Genomic DNA, 16246 nt, shown 5'->3' with positions numbered 1-16246 from the left:
GTTTTAGTCGACTAAATATCATATTTAATGGGTTTAGTTAGTGTAAAGCATTTATTAAGCATTTCCCTAAAATTACCATAGGATATTAAGGTTTTATCAAGATAGACACCAATTTAACTGCTGTAACATGCAACATGCCTTTATATTAAAATTAAATGAAACCACTTCTCATAAAGAAACATGAACATGGTCGTCTTTTCAATGAAATACCAGTGCTTACATAGGCTAATTATGCTTTCTTTATAACGACTTGTTTACCACATTCTTCATTCTTTCAAGCAGACATATTTATTTATATGAATAAATATAGATGAATCTTTATTAGGGCTACAAAAGTGATTCAGTCAAGAGCAGTGAGTGATTTTCTGTCTTTGTTTTGTTGCTTGATTAACATCGATGCCACAGACAGGGGCAACTAAATTAGACTGCACTCCCTTTAAAACCAAATGCACGGATACAATGTACTGATACACGTCCAATATTCTCCCAACTGTTTACGTTCACCTAAGACATAACCAAATAGACAATTCGCCATCATTTTGTGTGTATTTCTCTGTTCATGCAATGTGAAAAAGTACTCGTGTGCTGTGTGAGAGGTGCTGTTTCAGTTTGTCAAATTTATCCATATGTCTGCTCTTCTCTTATTCCCAGATATTGACATTTTTAAACGTTTTATGAGACGTGCAGCAAATGTATGCCAGCTTATGTCCCGTCAGATAGATCAATAGCCTATGATACAGTTTTAATGTATGTGTCTAACCTCCTAACCAAATTCCCTCCCAAACATTTTGCTCCTAGAACTATGTGGCATGAAAGACCACAGGTTTAGTCATGTTTGAGCAGGCAATTCTGTTAATCATTGTTTCATTTGCACTGCAGTGACAGCACAGAGGAAACTCCCGCTGATAATAAGATCTCTGTCTCCATTCCTGTCCAATACAACTCTGAGATCATCCTCAGCAGGTCAGACATGAAACACCCTTTCTGTCATACTTCATTCTGATTGGCTGGATGCTGCATTCTGCATCTACAGTGGGGGAAAAAATTACTTGATCCCCTGATTTTCAACGTTTGCCCACTGACAAAGATATGATCAGTCTATAATTTTAATGGTAGGTTTATTTGAACAGTGGACAACTATAAGAAACGTCTGATTGCCAACAAGGGTTTTGCCACCAAGTACTAAGCCATGGTTCATACTTATTTTAATACTTATTTCACTCATCAAAATGCAAATCAATTTATAACTTTTTGAAATGGAAGGTTTTTTTGTTATTCTGCCTCTCACTGTTCAAATAAACCTACCATTAAAATTATAGACTGTCCCAAATCTCACCCTAAACCCTTGTGGTCTTCCTCAAAGCTCACACTTTCGTGATGTAATGCCGCTTTGACTGTCACCTCAGCGCAGGCGCACGTGAACACCTTTTATTTTCTGAAAGATAAAATGATGAATGGGACACAGTATGACGGCAGTTGCGGACATGAAGTGAGCCATTTGGGACGGGGCCATACTATTTCTTCTTCTAAAAAGTTTGGGGTCATTTAGACCAATAATTTTCATTGTTGTTTGTTCAGCAAGAATGTATTAAATTGATCAAAAGTGACAGTAAAGACATTTATAATGTTACAATAGAATTCTATTTCAAATAAATGCTGTTTTAGAAAAACAAATCAGTTTCAACAAAAAAAAGTTTCTTGTGACACTGAAGACTGGAGTGATGATTCTGAAAATTCATCTTTGCATAATAAAAATAAATTAAAATTGTAAATATATTCAACTAGAAAACAGTTATTTTAAATTGTAATATTATTTCATAGTTTTACTGTTTTACTCTATTTTTGATTAAATAAATGCTGCCTTGGTGAGCGTAAGTGGCTTCTTTCAAAAACTTTTAAGTATATGACCAACCTCAAAATTATTTGGGTCAAATTAATTGGTTAGTAAGTGTGGGAAGCATGGGAACATTGCTTGTGAAATTATTTCAGAATTATTTAGTTATATCATAAATAGTTTCTTATACATCACATTTAAAACTTTGTAAAAATGCTGTGTTGGGGTTAACGTACTACGTATAATGCATATAATGTGAATCAGATAAAGTTATGTAATCAGATTACTTTTTCAAGTAACCAATAAGGTAACGCATTCATAAATGTCATTTTTTTTTAAACTGTACTTCTGCTTGACATCCAGCTATTAAACAAAACCTTTAAATCCTTCATAATGTTTGACTAAAAGTCCTCTCTTAATGTCTTTATTATATTTTAATTTCTTCAGAGAATCAAACATAGATGTTTATTTGCTTGAAAAAGAGGGGGATTTCGCAACCACAGTGAAGAGTTTCAAGGACATCGGCCCAGATTTTAACTTTAACTTAAAGGTGAGTTCATATGGTAGTGAAACAGATGAATCCTTCATGCTGTTCTCTACCACCATCTGTTGGTTTGCTTTGAAAATGAAGTTCATGGTAGTGCTGATGTGAGTGTATTTACTTCTGCAGGTTTCTACAGGAAATGTCCCAGTCAGTCTGGTTTACTTCACTGTCTCGCTGCCCATCACCACCAAAGCAGGAAATCCTCTCCTGTACACAACCAGCATTAAAACTTCACCTGTGAGGATCCATAATAAACAAAGCACACATTTTTACACACAATCCATCATAAACATGAGGAAAGTGGAAATGATTTGACACAGTATTTCCCACAAACAGGCTGAAAAAATCCATTGTGCGGACAGTCAACTGACTGACCCGTTTAAGATCGGTGAAAAACCTTACACAGCCCGAATCACAGAGGAGAGTTTCAGAGGAACAGATGAACTGGTCAGTGCTTGTGGATTTTCAGCTAAAAGTAAAGAAAAAAAAAAAAGCCAAAAGCTTTTGCTTTTGTTACTGACCGTGACACACAAAAGAAGTACTAATGAATGCAGTATGAAACCCAGCAATCATTTTTATGTATTAATGTTTTTAATTAGATCTAGATTAGATTGATTTGCATGACTAATCCTGTCTGTGATTACAAATAACAGGATGTCTTCATTTCCATCCGTACTGATCATCTGTTCACCATCCACAGAACTGCAAAACGGCCACATGCCGCTCAATGAAATGCGTCCTAAAGGACCTCGAGGGGAAGAGTGATTATTACGTGAATGTAACCACAAACATATGGAATGGCACCTTTGCAATGGTAAATAAACTTATCTCAGTGTATTTCTCATATCAGTCTGGGCTAATGCTGGGGTTAACAGTGTTTGTTCATTCAAGGCTGATTTCCTGTACACTGTGCTCTCTGTGAGAGCTGAAATTGAGACGTCTCAACCAGAGCTACTGTTCATCGAACAGAAACACCTGCAGGTACAGTACGGACAAAACACACCAGGATCATGTGAATGTTTTTTTACAGCAAAAAAAGTTTGCAAAATGTTAATTATTTTACCATGCATGTTATTTTTTTAGTTAGTACTGACCTGAATAAGATATTTCACATAAACATATAGTTTACATATAGTCCACAGAAAGTAATAGTTGAATTTATAAAAATGACACAGTTCAAAAGTTTACATAAGTTTACATAACTGTGTTGTTACCTAAATGATCCACAGCTGTGTTTTTGTTTAGTGATAGTTGTTCATGAGTCCCTTGTTTGTCCCAAACAGTTAAACTGCCTGCTGTTCTTCAGAAAAATCCTTTAGGTCCCACAAATTCAATTGTTTTTCAGCATTTTTGTGTATTTCCAACAATGACTGTATGATTGTGAGATCCATCTTTTCACACTGAGGACAACTGAGGGACTCATATGCAACTATTACAGAAGTGTTAAATGCTCACTGATGCTCCAAAAGAAAAACAAAAAAAAAAAAAAAAACCACACACCACACATTAAGAGCCGGGAGGTGAAAACTTTTGAACAGAATGAAGATGTGAACATTTTTCTTATATTTACGCAAAATCATATTTTTTTCATTTAGTACTACACTTCAGAAGCTACAGAAGATACTTACTTATGTTTCCCAAAAGACAAAAAAGCATTCCTTTTTGGAGCATCAGTGAGTGTTTGAGTGTTTGCATGAGTCATACAGTCATTGTTGGAAAGGGTTCAAATACACAAAAATGCTGAAAAACCAAAGAATTTGTGGGACCTGAAGGATTTTTCTGAATAACAGCAGGCAGTTTAACTGTTCAGGACAAACAAGGGACTCATGAACAACTATCACTAAACAAAAAAACAAACCTGTGGATCATTCAGGTAACAACACAGTATTAAGAATTAAGTGTATGTAAACTTTTGAACAGGGTAATTTTCACAAATTCAACTATTATTTCCTTTTTTGGATGTATATCTAAACGTCTTTTATGTGAAATATCTTATTCAGGTCAGTACTACATAAAAAATAACATGCATTTTGTATGATCCCTCTTATTTTGGTAAAATAATTAACTTTTTGCAGATTCTGTAAGGTGTATGTAAACTTTTGACCTCAACTGTATTTCGCATTTAGCTTAATTTACATTTTGAAATATATTTTGGTATATGAAGAAATTTATATATTTTCACTGTTTACAATACATTTTTGGCCAAAAAAAACTTCACTGCAGGTTGAAGTCAAAGTGAGCAAACCTGGAGCTAAAGGAGGCGTTCCAGTGGGCGCCATTATAGGAAGTGTTATTGGCGGTCTGCTATTATTGGCTCTTGCCGTCGCAGGGCTTTGGAAGGTACTTTATTTCACTGTTTTAACATTGATTTGGTCTACATCTTGTCATTGTTTTCCTTTAAAAATCCATGTATTGTTTACATTCAGCTTGGATTCTTCAAAAGGAAGTATCAACCGATGATGAACGCGGCCGAAAATGACGCAGAAAATCAGGAACTGCAGGAAAACAGTGACACGCCCTAAGAAACCCGCTGAGACCAATTTGGAGATGTCACTGCTTCCTTCTCTGACACGAATAGCCAGAAAAGGGCTAGAAAGAGCAAACTGGGTTTTCAAAAATTGCCAGTTTGATTTCAGTGCAGCAAGTCAAATATTGGCTTTCAAAACCCATTTATCTCTGGTATGTTTTGTTTCCCTGCTTGACTTGAACGCTGGTGTATGTTTTTGGCACAGTCTTACCGCTGCCATTCATTTTCTGAGTAGTTAGTATTCAACTAGATCTTTGACTTTTGTGACTCAGGATATCATTTTTTACACGCACGGATGGTGGTCCGTATATTACACAATAAGACTCTTTTTTTGTTTTGTTTTATTTTACAGAAAGCCTTAAATATTAAAACCACACACTTTTACTGTGGCTGCCCAAATTTGACGGATTCAGAGATAACATAACTTTAAAGCTGCATTATGTAAGTTTTGCCTCTTTGTCGCCATCTCTCTTTGAAACATGCAATTGCATTTTTTGCGAAATGATCTTCTTTACTTGGGTTGTGCATCGGCACGGCTCCTCAGTGTGGAGAATCTAATGTTTTGAGGTCAACGCACCAGTGTGGATATTTACTGTACTTTGGAATTACTGATACTATGTCTTAAAAGTATGTCCAAAATAAGAAAATGTCATCTGAACAAGTAACATGTCTACCAGTTTTGTTCAGACCAACTAAAAGAAAGAAGGTTTATAATAAATCACACTACCAATGCTCATTAAGTCTAAAGGTCCTTGCAGAGTCCGAAATTCTTGTCCGAAATGTTCGCTTGTTAAAAAAATTAACCATCCGTCATAAAAAAAAAGAAAAAAAGATCATATTGGGTTCACTTTTTTTCAATTTTTTGCATTTTTCACATCTGTAGCAAGCATTTTGAAAGGTGTTTTGACAATTTTTCTGTGTGTGACGAATTTTGGCAAATACGAAAAAAGCTCATGTGCAAGGACCTTAGGGATCACAAAGTTAGCTCAGATCATGTCAAAACGTGCAAATTATTATTACTGTTATACTGTGTTCTCAAATTCTTAATGTTACAACATCAACATTGCGTGATTACGGGGTTTTAGTGTGTATTAGCATTATCTGTAAAATCAATCTAATCTGTAATTGTCATACCATTCGAACGTCATCGAAAGAAAAAAGAATTTAATGTTCTTTAGAACTCGTTCTAAAATTACCCTTTAATTGACCCTTCGCAAAAACCCTTAGTTACTGTTGCAGGGCTCTACTTTTCTTTTTAGGAGCACTTGTGCTCCTAACTTGCCTTAAAAATGACCACAGTCCATTATCCTCCTCATTACAAGGTGATATTTGACTCCTTAAAGTGATTTACAAGGAAATTTTGTTTTTGCCTTTGTAATGGCATTTTTCTAACTTTTTTTTCTATATATTTTTTTAACTAAATTTCAAAAAATGTATATTTTATAAGCTTTTTAAAAAAACAACAGAATAAGACCAAGTAGAATAGGAATAAGTTCCCAATCAAATGAAAGTATCAAATTAATGAAGTATTAACTAAATTAATTTGTACTACAGAGGTGGCACAAAAGAACACAAAAGTGGCTTGTAGGTGTATTTTCATGTTTAATGAGGCTCAGCGGTGGCATGAGTGCAATCAAATTCATAAATTCATGTTGAGATTAATGTTTTAAATATAAAAAATTTGAATATAGAAATACTAAATTATTTAAATAACTGAAAAGATACTTTAAAAATGAAACTAAAACTGCCAGCAGGTGGCAGCAAGTCACTGATTTAATTACTGAATCATTCATTCGATTTGTTTGAACGGCTGATTCATTCAGGAAAAAAACAAGTGACGTCTTTATAAATGGGAAATTGAATCATTGACTCAATAGATTCCTTTAAAAACGCACATTCATAAACAAACACTGCTGTGTTTCAAACTATTTTTGACAGCGAAAAGAGCAAAATCAGGCAATAGTGTTATAGTCAGACAATGTAAGTCACTTAATATTAACTTCTGGTTTATTTAACTGTTGTATTAAATCAATATCTCATTTACAAACTCTCTTAAAAATCATTATAAGCTGTCACTCATCTTAGTTCATTGCGATCTCACAAAGTTGTACTATAATCAATGAACCTCTTCAACTCTGTCTACACTTTTGTGTTTTTGTGTCGCACTATTGCTCCTAAATATTTTTTCAAGGTCACACGCAGCAGTTTTCAAATGAAGCAATTGTATTGCCTTATTAGACCAATCGATATGTGAACCGACTGTCTTTTCTTCTTTACTTAAAGCATGAAAAAAACATGAATGAACATCAGAACGTATTTTATTTCAACCGCAGAAAGACATCAATACGCACAAAGTCCACCAAAGTTAATCTACTCTTTCGTCTGATTTGTTTGTCGGACAGAATGGCGCATTCTGCGTTATGACTGGTTAGATCGCCTGTCAATCAAGCTGTTTGCGAAGGGTCAATTATTCCATCTGCTGTGAGAAGAGGCTACAAATAATCTGCCACCTGAGGCATCCACATATGCGATAACAATGACACAAAGATGAACAACCTGAACCACTCAAATTCTAAAATATTATAAGTTTACCGTCGTGGATCGGGGTAAAATAAGGAGATGAACACTATGTACTTGCTCAACAATTGATTTTGGACAATTTTTAACCAGAAAGAGTTACGTAATGCAGCTTTAAAAAGGAAAAAGTCACGAAAACCAGCCCTTGAATGCTCTTTCAGAGTTAAATGAATGAGAGAGAACACATTTTCCATATTATTATAACAGCTGGGTAAGGGTGTTATGACAAAGCTGTTTTTGTGACAACTGTTGCACCCAGTGTGATAAGTCTTTGCTTCATTTGGTTCACTATTTGCTGATACAGTGCGTTCAACTGACATGCACTATATAGGGATTACTAAATAAGTGAGCCAGATTTCATTTGCTAGAGTTGACCATGAAACTATGGCTATTCAGAGTCGAGGCATCAGCTTTTGGACTTACGCTGCATGTGCGTATTCGTGTCATACGCGAATGTACCCTAGCATACTTGTGAAAACCAAAGAGGCCTAAAGAGATCACTGGTAGCATATGAGTAACTTTTGAACACATTTGATCATTTATTTTATATAGTGGAGTACTAAAAAAAACCTCTTTTCCTAAAATTTTCAAAAGATACCATGCATATCTTCCGAATTCTATCAGTGAAAAGAAGCCGTTATAAACTCGTACTGAGATCAATTTTGCAATTACAAAATGCAAACATAAAACAAATGTTTTTATGCCCAAAGTGGCATTACACTGGTAAAGTAGGCTGTGTCGAGTTTATTTCTGTGAATTCTGCCACTGTCACTTTTTTTTCTGTACTATGCAAGCATGAGCAAGTAACTAAAATAGTGAGCAGTGCCACCGTACATAACACATCAGGGAAATGGACTGACACTGCATGAGAAAATAAACGATTGTAACTACTTGCACAAATGAATCAAGTTAGTAATAAGAAACACTTTTTAAAAACTTAAAAAAGCATTAAAGGAGAAGTTCACTTTCAGAACAAACGTTTACGGAGAATTTACTCACCCCCTTGTCATCCAAGATGTTCATGTCTTTCTTTCTTCAGTCGTAAAGAAATTATGTTTCACTGAAGAAGAGTCTTATCTAGCAAAACAATCTGTCATTTTCTAAACAAACTGACAATTTATATACTTTTTAACCTCAAATGCTCATCTTGTCTAAATCTGCATGAACTCTGTTTTTTTACAGTTCAATACGGAGTATGTCGAAAACCTCCCATCTCTATTTCTTTCCCAACTTCAAAATCATCCTACATCACTGCAGAAGTACTAACCCAGTGTTTACAAAGTAAACATGCAGAGAAGATCAAACGCCCTTTACAAAAAAAGGTAAAACAGCGTAGAATGAACATGTAGAATGATTTTGACGTTGAAGAAGAAAACGTAACATACCCTAACTGTATTGACCCGGATTACACAGAGTACGCATGCACATCGCAGAGACGAGACAAGATGAGCGTTTGAGGTTAAAAAGTACATAAACTGTCAATTTGCTTAAAAATGACCAATTGTTTCGCTAGATAAGACCTTTCTTCATTGGCTGGGATCGTTTAGAGCCATTTGAAGCTGCAATTTAAACTGCATTTTGGAAGTTCAAACTTGGGGGCACCATTGAAGTCCACTATATGAAGAAAAATTCAGGAATGTTTTAATCAAGAAACATAATTTTATTGACTGAGGAAAGAAAGACATGAACATCTTGGATGACGAAGGGGGTGAGTAAATTTTCTGTAAATTTTTGTTCTGGAAGTGGACTTCTCCTTTAAATCTTACAAATGATTTAAGCATGACTATAATGCAAGATCTAATGTTAATTAAAATGTTTCTTATTTCTAACCGGTCATTTATGAACATGAGATAAAGCATAATATCAGTAAATCATAAATACATGCAAATATGTTTCATGACATTTCAAACGGACTCCATTAACAAATGATCCAATCATTATATAATGTAGCCAAATAGTCTGAAATGTGTAACATATTTGCATGTATATTAATTGTATATAAAAGTGTTTTTAATAAATTGATCTGTGAATTCAGGGTTTAACTTTTACTGATGTTTTGATGTGAGACGTCTTTAGGAAATCTTTGAGGCCTGTCTAATCAAAGGCAAAGATTTCCCTTAATGTTTACATGATGTTTTTGCACTGGTACATTTTTAAGACTTTCTATTCTTTAAGAGAAGAGCAGGATAAATCTATAAATCTATACGTTTCATCAGGTGTTACAGGAAAACTTTAAGCTTTGTATTTTTTCAATAAAAACTCTTGGTGCTTCATGAGATTTACTGTAGCTCATTTGCTAGTTAACAGTTCAGCTTTGTTTGGGATCCTTCCCAGCATCCGCCCACAAACACTCCTTGTTCTCTTTCCAGCACGGCTCCCCAGACTCGTATATTTCCTGCAAAGAACAAAATAATTACAAACATGTTCCAAACAATTGTGCAATGTAATACATGAAGAGAAATGAGTACACTTTGACTGCAATAATTACAAGTTACAAGTTATTGTAAAAAAAAAAAAAAAAAGCTGGGGTTCCACAAACAGAGACTGTAGTGTCTTATAACTTTGTTTTTACTTAAAGCAGAAGTTCACTTCACTTCAATTTCCTGACAATTTACTCACCCCCATGTCAGATATTCATGTCTTTCTTTCTTCAGTCAAAAAGAAATTAAGATTTTTGAGGAAAACATGGCAGGATTTTTCTCCATATAGTGGACTTTAATGCGGATCAACAGGTTGAAGGTCCAAACTGCAGTTTCAATACAGTTCCAAGGGCTCTACACCAGTGGTTTTTAAACTTTTTTGAGAGCGACCCTATTTTTTTAATAAAATGCAGTGGGCCTCAGGATCTCGTCACGGTATCTCTGTGCATTCAAAATGCCATCAATAAAATGCACCTGTGTTCGTTGTCCACAAAATATGCCTGCCCATATCATAACCCTACCGCCACCATGGGCCATTCGATCCACAACGTTGACATCAGCAAACCGCTCACCCACACAACGCCATACACGCTGTCTGCCATCTGCCCTGTACAGTAAAAAACCGGGATTTATCTGTGAAGAAAACAACTCTCCAAAGTCCCAGACGCCATCGAATGTGAGCATTTGCGCACTCAAATCGGTTACAACGCCGAACTGCAGTCAGGTCGAGACCCCGATGAGGACGACTAGCATGCAGATGAGCTTCCCTGAGACGGTTTCTGACAGTTTGTGCAGAAATTCTTTGGTTATGCAAACTGATTGTTGCAGCAGCTGTCCGGGAGGCTGGTCTCAAACAAACTTGGAGCTGAAGATGCTGGATGTGGAGGTCCTGGGCTAGTGTGGTTACACGTGGTCTGCGGTTGTGAGGCCGGTTGGATGTACTGCCAAATTCTCTGAAATGCCTTTGGAGACGGCTTATGGTAGAGAAATGAACATTTAATTCATGGGCAACAGCTCTGGTGGACATTCCTGCAGTCAGCATGCCAATTGCACACTCCCTCAAAACTTGCGACATCTGCAGCATTGTGCTGTGTGATAAAACTGCACATTTTAGTTTCACATTCACTAACACAGATTTAGACAGATTTATGAACAATATTTGAGAGAAATAGGCCTTTTGTGTACACAGAAAAAGAGAAAGAGAGGGATGTCAGTCATTGCGATTTCAAGAGATTCAAGATTTATATGCGGATGTCACTCCTGAAACTTGCAGCATGTACGCCACATTGATCCTCTTAACAGCATTAAAAAACTGATTCAATTTTAGAATGGACTACACTGCATATAAACAACAAAAAGTACGCAAAGAGCGCTCCCTTAAATCACCAAAAAGCAGTCACTCATTTCAGTTTATCGCGATCTCCAAAAATTCTGCTATAATCAGTGAATCTCTCTACACTGCAATTAATCTCTTACTTACACTGTGTCTACACTTTGTTATAATGAGAGGATTTGCGAGCTTCCAGACCGCAGGACTGTCGAGTGGATTCTGATACACAAAACGCCTCTGATCGGCCATTGTGTTCCAGAAATCAACAGGTAAGTCTGTGATTGGCTACAATGTTCAACACTTCAAAAACAAAGTGCAAACACAAATACACATTGGATTCTGAGGCAGCTGCAGCTTAATTTCATCTTGATATTTATGTTTATTTAGTTATTAAAGTTTGCCGGTTCCTGTTTCCTTTCTCCCCGAATCTACATATATACGATTTTCTCAAATCATCCTGGTGACCCATTTTTTAAGTCTCAAACTCATGGTTTGAAAACCACTGCTCTACACCATCCCAGGTGAGAAATAAGTGTTATCTAGCATAACAATTGGTCTTTTTCTAAGAAAAATACACATTTCTATACTTTTTAACCACAAATGCTCATCTTGCACTAGCTTGACCTCACGCATGCATATGTGAAAACAATGGTAAAACAAAAAAGGTAAAACGATGTTGTTGGATAATTTTAAAGTTGAGTTTTTCGCTCTACCCTACCATTTTGAACTGAAGTACACAGATGAAAAACTAATAATGCGTGAAGTCAAGCTAGTGCAAGCTGAGCATTTGTGGTATAAAAAGTATATAAATCTTTATTCTTTTTTTTAGAAAATGGTCAATCGTTTCACTAAATAAGACCCTTATTCCTCAGCTGGGATTGTGTAGAGCACTTTAAAGCTGCATTAAAAACTGCAATTTGGACTTTCAACCCATTGATCCCCATTGAAGTCCACTACATGGACAAAAAAAAAAAAAATCCTGGAATGTTTTCTTCACAAACCTTAATTTCTTTTAGACTGAAGAAAGAAAGACATGAACTTCTTGGATGATGTGGGGATGAGTAAATTATCAGGATTTTTTTTTATGCTGACAGTGAAGTTCTCCTTTAAGTTAATCATATTTAAAGTATTAGAAACACGAACTTTTTTTGCTGTTTGAACTATTACATAAAATCAACCTAGCATTAAAAAGCCAGTTTTAAATAAAAAATGTCTGGGGTTTTTTTTTTTTTTTTTTTTTTTTAAGTGTGTCCCAAAAAGATTTTGACCTTTTCAAATATCCAATAATTACAACCACAAGTCATGATATCAAAGTCATATGCAGAATTTATTTTTAAATCATTGTATCAAAAATAGTTATTTAATTAATTATAATGAGTAAAATATATATACACCTATAAAACATTTATTAGAGTAACATTTTATGCTTTAATATCACCCATATGTCCATAATTTATTGCAAAAGTTTAACAATAACTACCAAAAAAAAAAATAAATTCAATTCATCCATGCCTATTTAGTGTTTTTATTTATTATTATTTCTTACAGTAACACTTTAAAATAAGGTTAATTATTTAACATTAGTTAACTACATTAGTTAACATGTATTAAGAATAAACAATACTTCTACAGCATTTATTAATCTTAGTTCATGTTAATTTCAGCATTTACTAATGCATTATTAAAATCACAAGTTGGGTTTGTTAACATTAGTTAATGCAATGTGAACCAAAATTAACAATGAACAACTGTATTTTTATTAACTAACATTAACAAAGATTAATCAATAGTGTTATAAATGTATTGTTCATAGTTCATGTTAGTTATTAATTAACTAATGTTAACAAATGACACCTTATTATAAAGTGTTACCATTCTTGTTTACTAGAAAGTAAAAGAATCATACAAATCGGTTTTAAAATGTGCCACATTATGGTTTTCAAACCTCCTACAGAATGTAAGAAGAAAATAAACACTATCCAGATTTATCCAGAAATCACACCTTTTTCCAGATTGGCACGGTAGCTTTGAGTGTGTCGATGCAGTACTTCACCGCCTCCAGGGAATCACTTCTGTGCGGTGATGAGATCCCAATTATAACACTTGCTTCTGTTACAGGAACCACACTGTGGACATGGTGGAAAAGAACAGAAATTAAAATGATTTTAAAGTAATTAACTTTCATCATCAGAACAAACTGTGAGACTCACCCAAGTCTGTGTTGTATGTTAATATGTCTGACGCTGGGCCATTTTGTCCGGATCTTGCAGCAGATCTTCCTGAGCTCTGACTCTGCCATTGGACCGTACGCCTCATATTCGAGCTGGATCACTTTCTTCCCCTCAAAATTATCTCTGGTAGTCCCTGAAACAGGAGATTACATATAAAACTAATATAGAACTGTAAGAAAGCCAACCCTAAACTGAAGCAATGATCCAAGGAAATATAATGTAACAAAGACTGACCAATAAACAGAGATACAGCACCACAGGAGGGACATGTAACGGATTGAGAAACACTATCAGCAGAAAGTTTGTCAGTAGTGAGTGTAATTATATCTTGACCCCTATCAGCAGCCATACCTGTACAAAAACAAAACATTATTTATAAGATATGTCATTATATAATAAAAATAATATTATGTATACTATGAAACATTTAATTTGTTATATTTTTATAATGTATTATTATGATGCACACAAAAAACAAATGCATTAACAAAGACAGGTCTGAGTTTTAATGCCCACCTTGGTATTTTCTTTAGCCTCCACTAAGGGGCGGTATAACGGCCACCTCGTCCCCGTCTCTGAGGGTCAAAAGCTGCTCTCCCAGAGGAACGTACTCCTGACGCACAGCCAGAACCACCTGCTCTCGTAACACAGAGAGACTGCCAAACAGGACACACATCTTCAGAATGAAACTTGACTATACATAACAAACAGAAATTAAAATAAAAATTAAGAGATGCTCAAGTCCAGAAACGCCCAAACCAAAGATTTTTGATTTGGCATGTAGGCCCTGGTTTGGGCATCACACGAGGAAGGAGAAAAAAGACGGTAAAAACACTAAAGCATATCTTCATTTATATCTATCTATCTATCTATCTATCTATCCATCTATCCATCTATCTATCTGTATATGTTCAAACGATTAATCACGATTAATTGCATCCAAAATAAGTTTTTTTTTGTGTACATAATATATGTGTGTACTGTGTGTGTATATATATATATATATATATATATATAAACACACATACAGTATATATATATAAAATATTTATGTATTTTTTTCATATATTTTCATATTTCATATATTTTTATATTTTCATATATTTACACAAATATATTATATTATAAACAACTTTTATTTTAAATATGTAGTTTTTTTTTTTAAATATGCATATGTATATTTATACATATGTACAGTACACACACATATTATGTACACAAAAACACTGAAAAATGTTTAACCCAATATATGTGAATTTGATTAAAACAAAAAAAGATATGGTTAATATATATATATATTTTTAATGCTATTTAAATATAATTTTTTGGGCACCTTTGCTCTAGTATATTGGGAAATAACACAAGTTCGTAATTTGTAGATAATTTGTTATTCTTAGCATTATTTATATGATTTAGAGCATGCATAGAGCAATAAATCTTCAAATTTTGCCCAGACTTAAAATCTGGGCAAAGAATCAGGAAATGTGTTCTTAAATAATAAATATTTACACTGAAAATAATACACAATGTTATTATATGAAATAATTATCTTTTAATGACATGAATGTTAGTTTATAAAATATACCATAAATATTTCCCTTGCAATGAACAAAACATATATAATTTTAAATAAAATAATATTAAACTAAATTATAAAATATAAAAGAAAATATATATATATATATATATATATATATATATATATATATATAATGTAATTATTTTTTTTATTAAATTTTTAAAAAGAAATATTATATTAAATTGTAAAATATAATAAAATAAATATCTTATATATATATATATATATATATATATATATATATATATATATATATATATATAAATGTAATTTCTTTTATTTAATTTTTAAAAAGAAATTATATTATATTAAATTATACAATATAATAATATAAATATCTAATATATGTATATATAAATGTATATATATGTATATGTATATATATTAAAATGTATTACATAAGATAAAATAGAACAAATATGTATTAATAAAAATTATTTAGATCACTATATTTTGTATTTTTACGTTAAAATGTTTAATATATGTAATATATATATATATATATATATATATATAAGTGTATATGTATATATATATATATATATATATATATATATATATATATTGCATGCTCTAAATCATATAAATAATGCTAAGAATAACAAATTATATATATATATATATATATATATATATACTTAAAATTTTGCACAATTATTGTTATTGCTGTTATTAATATTAGCAGTGAAGTCTTTTCTAGTTTTATCTCGTTGATGACTTGGAGTGTAAATATCCGAAAGTCCAACAAAAGAATTAATGTAAGTTAGTTAAAATAATAATTCACCTAGGGTGTCTGGTCTCCAAATGCTGCCACAGCTGCAGAGATGATATGTTGGACGGAACCGTGATGTTTTCTGCTTTAAGTCCCGTTAATTCGGTACTTTTTGCAAAGTACAGAACCGACACCTGCATAACGTATAACTGTTAGATATTTATGAGAACAATATGGCCAGTTTGTAACTGAAACTGTTACCAAAACATTCAAAGTTCAGTGAATGTAATGAATGAACGGTGACGTATGTGATTCGCTTTGTATTTTTGCCTTGCAGGTGGTTATTTAAAAAAAAAATGTAATTGTATAAACGATTTCAAAAGCAGACTTACCTCGGTACTCATGTATGTACATTGGCTGGACACAAGTAAACTTCAACCCCTCACCGCGTGCTGTCGGTTTGTCTTCCTGAGAGCCCAAATCCAATTGGTT

General features: G+C 33.5%; 3 protein-coding genes across 5 annotated transcripts in view; 1 reads left to right on the top strand and 2 right to left on the bottom strand.

Annotated features, from left to right (window-relative positions):
- itga2.2 (integrin, alpha 2 (CD49B, alpha 2 subunit of VLA-2 receptor), tandem duplicate 2) overlaps window positions 1-7056 on the top strand; it is a 43322-nt gene extending 36266 nt beyond the window's left edge. The window contains exons 22-29 of the mRNA XM_051121711.1: window positions 880-963; window positions 2282-2384; window positions 2505-2615; window positions 2715-2825; window positions 3079-3192; window positions 3270-3359; window positions 4602-4718; window positions 4805-7056. Of these exons, the coding sequence (XP_050977668.1) occupies window positions 880-963; window positions 2282-2384; window positions 2505-2615; window positions 2715-2825; window positions 3079-3192; window positions 3270-3359; window positions 4602-4718; window positions 4805-4900 (826 nt within the window). The 3' untranslated portion in view covers window positions 4901-7056. The remainder of the gene's footprint in view (window positions 1-879; window positions 964-2281; window positions 2385-2504; window positions 2616-2714; window positions 2826-3078; window positions 3193-3269; window positions 3360-4601; window positions 4719-4804) is intronic.
- Window positions 2492-13812, bottom strand: LOC127172452 (molybdopterin synthase catalytic subunit). 2 transcript variants are annotated; one of them, XR_007828626.1, is made up of 5 exons: window positions 13698-13812; window positions 13443-13596; window positions 13235-13358; window positions 8482-9877; window positions 2492-2585 (listed from the first exon to the last, which is right to left on the bottom strand). XR_007828626.1 is itself a non-coding variant. In XM_051121719.1 (4 exons), exons 1-4 carry the CDS (start codon window positions 13810-13812, stop codon window positions 9791-9793), a joined length of 480 nt encoding a protein of 159 aa, XP_050977676.1. In that variant the 3' UTR covers window positions 7206-9790. The 2 variants fall into 2 exon arrangements, 1 of the variants encoding a protein (XP_050977676.1); XM_051121719.1 differs by lacking the exon at window positions 2492-2585 and having other exon boundaries at window positions 7206-9877.
- Window positions 13234-16246, bottom strand: LOC127172453 (molybdopterin synthase sulfur carrier subunit). 2 transcript variants are annotated; one of them, XM_051121720.1, is made up of 5 exons: window positions 16147-16246; window positions 15827-15948; window positions 13980-14119; window positions 13443-13596; window positions 13234-13341 (listed from the first exon to the last, which is right to left on the bottom strand). In XM_051121720.1, the coding sequence occupies exons 1-3, from the start codon at window positions 16156-16158 to the stop codon at window positions 13993-13995; spliced, it is 261 nt and encodes an 86-aa protein (XP_050977677.1). In that variant the 5' UTR covers window positions 16159-16246; the 3' UTR covers window positions 13234-13341; window positions 13443-13596; window positions 13980-13992. The 2 variants fall into 2 exon arrangements, with proteins under 2 accessions (XP_050977677.1, XP_050977678.1); XM_051121721.1 differs by having other exon boundaries at window positions 13443-13586.

The sequence above is a fragment of the Labeo rohita genome, chromosome 10, assembly GCF_022985175.1.
Source record: "Labeo rohita strain BAU-BD-2019 chromosome 10, IGBB_LRoh.1.0, whole genome shotgun sequence".
In the NCBI taxonomy this organism is placed as follows: Eukaryota; Metazoa; Chordata; class Actinopteri; order Cypriniformes; family Cyprinidae; genus Labeo; species Labeo rohita.
Note: the sequence above shows the minus strand (reverse complement) of the source record. Positions and strands in the feature narration are given on the sequence as shown.